This window comes from Chondrus crispus, genomic scaffold (assembly GCF_000350225.1).
Source record: "Chondrus crispus Stackhouse genomic scaffold, scaffold_94, whole genome shotgun sequence".
NCBI lineage: Eukaryota > Rhodophyta > Florideophyceae > Gigartinales > Gigartinaceae > Chondrus > Chondrus crispus.
In genome coordinates this window covers 168,399-174,841 of record NW_005178845.1, presented here as the reverse complement: position 1 = coordinate 174,841, position 6,443 = coordinate 168,399, and the positions used below count along the sequence as shown (strand labels likewise).

The window sequence follows — 6,443 nt, the reverse complement described above, 5'->3', positions numbered from 1 at the left end:
CCGCAGGCAGGTATATCCCGGAGAGGTATCCGGTCTGCCCATATGAAATGGAACCATGGCTAGCATCGGAGAAGCACAAATACGAAGGGTCCTTGTCTAGCATCGGGGGAGCACAGTACTTCAGCTGTGGAGTCAAGCCCCGCAGTTCGTTCAGAACCTTACTGCCGTTAACCAAGTCAGAGACTCTTAGGTTGCCTACAGCTTGCTGGAGGTAGCTTGCTGCAAAAGAAGCCTGCGGGAGGACACCATGACCAAGGAAGTTGAGTGATCCTGCCAAGCCAAGGTACGACGTCAGTTCTTCCGGGGTGGCTCTTTCGTGGAACTGCTTTTTCCGTTCCCGAGACAGCGCCGGAAACTCGATTTTCTCCATGTACTCTTTCATATCGATGTGCACTGTACCATCAGGGCCTTGCGAAATGTGGAGGCGATTGAAGATCAGCGGGCGGTCAACGACGAACCGGCCAACTTCAAATCGTTTTGCAAGGACAGCATGGAAGTCGTTGACTTCTCTTGGTGAACCGACTACCAGGAAATCATCCACGACCTTGCAAATAGCAAGAGAAATATTACCTCCATCGCCGAACTTCATGAAGAGTTGTGGCATACCAGGGAGGGGTACAATGTCTTGCCGAGACATCCAACCTTCTATGGTCAGCTGCCAGAGTCTTCCAGACTCGACGATTCCATAGGCGGGCTTGAGAAGTCGCCACAAAATCCCTCGGGCCGCCCAACCTTTTGGTGGTCGAACATAGATGTCTCGAGAAAGGTAACCTCCCTGCAGGTACGCACCCTTAATGTCGATTGTGGCTATGACCATGTTCAAGACGGCGACGATGGACAACACCAGTCGGATCACTGGGAATTGTGCAGTTGCAGAATCCTTCGGGACACTCTCCTTATCTTTGTCGCGGTTGCCGTGAGGCACCATTCGACACTTCAGCCGGAGTTTGTCCTCTTCCCCATCGGTCTTCACTTGGAAGAAATGATGCGATGATATAATGTTGGCACCTCTAGGGATGGAACTCAATCTGACTTCTTCAAAGGCACCGTCGTAGTTATTCTTCTCTGCAGCTATGGCTTTGTCAAGCAGCCATCGGGGCACGAACTGCAGTTGAAATTCCGAAGCGGTTTTATCTCCGATGATCCCTTTTACTTGTCGCAGGACGTCCTGCTCCATGGACTGAAGTTCAAACGGCAGCTCCGGGGGAGGCGTGACTCTCACCTCACCGATGTCTTTCTCGGGACGAGGTGGGTCAAACGGTTTGTTGAGAGTGCCCTGTTGCCTTGCCGGATCTGAGGGAGTGACTTCTTCCTGCAGGGGTCTCTCAAGGTTGCGTGAGCTTGGAGATTTCTTAGTATTCGCAAAGAATGCAGGCTGTTCTTCGAAGTACCTTGCGACATCTTCATCAGCATGTACTCTTGAGTCCTCTCCGTCTTTTCTGATCTCAAGAATGTCCTCGTGTAGAGGAGGGTGGGCGTCGTTTCCCTCTTCCCACGGAAAGCTTGCTGGGAGATCATCCTCGGTCGGCAAAACTTGACTCCGGGACTCGGCGTTGTCAGTTTGATGCTGGTTCATCGCTACCTCAGTGTCATCCGTATCAACGACGGCGTACGACCGGGGGAAAACGTAACCAATCTGGTTCAGATCCAACAGCAAGGGTGACCGTGGAGCTATGCGCACATCTTCATACGCAGCCCGAATTGGCTTTCCACGATGTTCCGGGTTATTTGAGACAATAACCATGTGCGGCTCGACTGCACGTACATACCCGGATTCCCATTTGCCAAACTTGACGTTGCGTTTGAAGTAGTAGACGAGGACGCCACGTCGAAGGTCTTCGGGAAGGACGGTGTTGGGTGACCGGCCCTTGTCAAGCATCAAGAGGGCCCGACGGGCAACTTGCTCTTCGTGAGCAGCGATTATTTGGTCGGTCACAACACTTTTTGGGAGTCCAGCGATGGAAGGAGTATAGCCCCTAGCGAGTTCAAAGCTGCTCATTCTCTTGCTACCGTACAGTATGTTGCTCACATATGTTGCACGGGAAAGAACGTCGGACTTCTCCACTTCCACGTTGCGAGTCTGCATGAAGAACTGTGCATCTTTGGTCATCCTTTGGGCTATCAACCGGACCACTGCATTCTTGCACTCAACCACCCCAAGCTTGTTGTGTCTTCGAGCAGGACGGGGCTGGAATTTGACCCCTGCATACTGCAAAAAGCCCTTGAACACGGAGTTATTGAACTCAGGGTCAGATGATACAACAGCTGGAGGACCGTGTACATCACACCACTTGTTATCGAACACACGGGATGCCTCGTCCATCTCTCGTGTATTCATGAGTGAGGTAACGGAAAGCCCGGTGTGTACGTCGACGATGTGGAGTATGGGCTGATTACTCAGCTCTGTGATGTACATGTAGTCTAGCTGAACGTGGTCGTTGAAAGATGAGAGGAGCTTTCCGAAAGAGACCTTTCTCGAGTTGGAAGGTCTTCCGGTGCTCTTGCAAGACGTACATTTCGATGCAACAGTGGTGAGGGCTTGCCTAAGAACTGAGGAGAGGATAGATCCTCGTTTGCATAACTCGAGCATATCGTCAAGGGGCAAGTGGGAAGAGCCATGAAGCTTGAGCGCAAACCTCTTTGCCACCTTTCCGTCCATAAACTTGGTTCTTCCGAAACGATGCCCCATTTGCCTCGACATGAGGGAGCGCAAAGATGCGAAGTACGTTTCGAAAGACGAAGTCTTTGAAGGTACCACGAACAAGTACGTTCTCTTGGCGTCTTTATCTTCCGGGGAGATTTGTTCACTATATGTCTGAAGCACGACCTCTTTCTGTGAGAGGCCGCACACTCCAGGTGGTATGACAAGGGCGTTTTATGGTCCCAGCAATCTTGACTTGTGGAGCACTTCGTTGCCGAGAAGGAGGAAGCCAATTCCCTTTGTGACGTAGAACGGAATTGTTATGTTTGTCCCGTACATGTCCGTAACAGGCATATCCCATATGGCAACCACAAGCTCGGCTTCGCTACACTCCATTCCATATCCGTGATAGAATGGTTTGCAATCGAGCGGACGAATGGGTAGCTTGATTCCCATTTTCACGCAGAGTGTAGCCGCGGATTGGATGCCGCCGACACTCCTCGGACAGCCAACGTCTAAAATTGGATTGGGGTCCTCACGTGAGGAGAAGACGTCGGACTTGGCTCCCCGCCTGGAAACGAGACTTAGTTGTCTCTGCGTCCCAGACGGGAGCCTGGACGAAAAAAAGCAGGAGATTTGTACTCGTTCCCAGTGTTCCGGAAACGGTCGTTCCCAGTGGTTCTTCGTCTTTTCGCGTGATGGTCGGACGCTGAGCAGCGCAGATCACCACGGAGGTGTCCCTGCTCACCACACTCTGCACAGGTGGTCGTGTAGGAGCGGGTTCCTACTTCTTCGTGAGGGCGCTTGCGTCTTCCTCTGGGCGGGTTCCGACTACGTCCACGAGCTCCATTGCGTACGACGTCATTATAGGCGAAGTTGTCGGATCCAGCTCCAGAAGCCTTATGCCCTGCGGCGAGAAGTGCTTGTCGAACGTTGCGCTGCACGAGGCTTTCAACGTCCTTCATGCTCATCGAGGGACCTTGTGTTGACGTGAGGGTCAAGTTTCCAAGGACAGAAACGGCGTCATCTAAGTGAAGCTTGCAAGGCTTCGCCTTTGACAAGATGATACCCGCTACGGAATTATTAGGCGTTTCATCTTCCTGCGGATTGGTGTACAGTTTCTGAAATGCGTCCTGGATTTTCTTTCCTGTCCCTCGTGCTTGAGAGCGGTACTTACGGAGGGCATTCCGTAGACCATTTTCATCGTCTGTACGGAAGTACAACGGACCTTGGAGCTCTCCTGCGCTCTCAATAACAGACTTGAATTCGTCGAGATCTTTGGTGGAGAACGACCTCGTTGTTGGCGGATTCACTTCGACAGCCCGAGCTTCAGCCAACGAAATTAACTGCAGCTTGGCATTAGTCAGAGTGCCCTCTTCGAGGTTGGCATTGTTCAACAAAGTGATTGCCAGGACTTCACCAATCTGGGAAGACGTCGAGGCGTTGGAATGCATAAGATGCTCCGCAGCCAGTCCTCGGAACCGTGACACGAAAACAGAGAGATCTTCGTTCTTCTTCCGGCGGCAGGTTGATACCTTGTGAAACGAGTTTATCAGCCTTGATACCATAGCAATCGGGGGGTCAATGGCGATGAGATTCACAATGTCTCGAACGGCTGCGACTTGATCGTTTTGTTTAAAATCGATCGTTCTTGCTGCCTGTGCTTCGTCAACAATTGACTGTTGAGCACTGGGCAAGCCACGCTCATAGAGCTGGCGCCCAAGGGTGGCGTACACCGTGGCGTACACGCGATCCGTGCCACGCTCAGCGGCAGACTTTATAAGGTCTACCCAGCGAGCGATTTTCCGCCGCCAATCCTGAAGATCTCCATCCGGATAGAAGAAGGGAGGGTCTAAACGGCTCTCGCGATCGCGGGCCGAACCACTCCCTGGGCCCATAACTGTGGTAGGAATGTTAGTCTCGAGCGGAAGCTGAGGCTCGGTTTCCCTGAACGTGCGCAGCGGAGGGAGCAGAACGGAGGTGATCGAGCGAGGCGAAGCGAAAGGCCACAAAAGCCACCGGGGGTCTTGTCTCGTGAGTGCGTGAGTATCCCCCGGATTTCTAGTCCCTTTAATTTCCCCTTGATTTAAGTACCCGGTAAAATTCCCCTTTGTAATTTTGGGACCGGCGGCGCACCGCCGCGGACACTGCCAGTCGCTTAGGGCTAGCGCTGTCCTCGCTGTACAGTGCCCACGACAGTACTCCTGTACTCAGGAACTCGAGACTACTCCACCTCGCTCCGACCGGAGCAATGATCAATACAACCAAACCTGTTCAATCTGAACCACGGCTTTCGGCCCCAGCCACCGTGCTGTATGCTGCCGTGTTGTACCTTCGAAGGTACGGCATGCTTCCGTGCTGTACGATACCGAATCACAGTGCGGGAACTGCGATGCCAAGAGCACCGATGGCCCCCTCTACCGACTCTTCCGGCAGCCGGCGGTGGCTTTATTTTGTAACACCCGAGGGGATACCAGAAGCCCATAGCAAGACGCCCTGCAAGAAGTAAGGAAGTCATGTCTTTGGAAATACCTATCAGTGCCGGCCTGGCTAATGTCTTCAAATTCATATTAATAAACTGGGGGTTGCTGCCCGTTGTTGAGGGAACTTTTGCTTTCTTGAACCGCAGGTGGGCCGCATACGCAGTGATGCAAGGTGGCTCTGTATATTGGAAAGAATGCAGAGCTGGGGCTCTGTATTTGCACTCCAAGTACTTCAGCAGGAAAAGTTGGTTTCTCGTTCTGCTAGTATCACTCGTTGCAAACGCGCTCGTGTTTGTCATGGAATACGGTGTTACTTTCGGTGAAGCTCACAAGTCTAAATTGGGGCAAGTACTGAGGAGCAGGGACCCCAATGGGTAGCAAAATTTGGCTGCGAGAAGGTGTTTCGAGACGAGATGCTTCGCAGGGAAGGTATTCTGTTTGATAACATTAGACTGACTCGTAGGACAGACCCCGTCTCAGAATTGCGCTCGTCTCCGATCTTTGAGCCAGACTTTCCCAAGGCTAGTTATGACGAAAGTATGTCTGAGGCTCGCGCTTGGCTAAAACGTAATCGCGGCGCTAGTGAGGATGTGGTATTGCAGTTCGGCAGAGGATTGGATGTATTCTACAACTGGGCGATCAACATGTCCACAGCTGCTGGTGCTGATGGTCGTGATGGTCAGGCCCTGGTACGGCAACGCGCTTTCTTCCGCATGGACTATTGTATTAATAGCAACTCAGAGCTTGAAGCCTGCACCGCTGTGCGCACAAAAGAGGTCCAGATGGAAATCACTAGCTTAAAAGGTGATGATTTCACAGCTCTTGATGCCAGTCGAGTAGTCAAAAATGACTTCTCGGTTGGGAGAAAGCTCGAACTGATTCAGCGGCCCGACTTTGTTGAGGTGGGAACTAAAACCTATTCCAATTGGGACGAATGTAGTTCGAAGTGTGTACACCCTGCTGACGAGGGACAGTATAACGCTACATGCCGGCCCAAGTTCGACAGGTCTTACCTCATCGAGAATGGGTTTTGTTTTCCTCCGCTAGAGGAGGGCGACACTATCGTATGTCTCCGTGTAAACGAAGACCTGGGGGGTTACATAGGCATAGTTGCGTATTTAGCTAGCGGGCAGGACGACGTTGGGAGTGTGGAGTATGACCGAGTGGAACCTGACTCCGGCTCTAGGAGGCTAATTTGGGCGTCACCTATTATGTATATAGGCGATGTACTGAAGATTATTAGACAAACTGACATATGAGGTCTCTCTCGTGGTGTTGCGATCACAAGGGTGCAAGAGCTGTCTGTGCTGGCAGGGAAC

General features: G+C 52.1%; 2 protein-coding genes across 2 annotated transcripts; both read left to right on the top strand.

The window, feature by feature from the left end:
• The first annotated feature begins 5,157 nt into the window (after positions 1-5,157).
• On the top strand, positions 5,158-5,502 carry CHC_T00008117001 (hypothetical protein). Its single transcript, XM_005712050.1, has one exon. It carries the CDS (start codon positions 5,158-5,160, stop codon positions 5,500-5,502), a length of 345 nt encoding a protein of 114 aa, XP_005712107.1.
• A 35-nt stretch (positions 5,503-5,537) lies between these two features.
• CHC_T00008116001 (hypothetical protein) lies at positions 5,538-6,383 on the top strand. Its single transcript, XM_005712049.1, has one exon. The coding sequence runs from the start codon at positions 5,538-5,540 to the stop codon at positions 6,381-6,383; it is 846 nt and encodes a 281-aa protein (XP_005712106.1).
• The last annotated feature ends 60 nt before the right edge of the window (positions 6,384-6,443 follow it).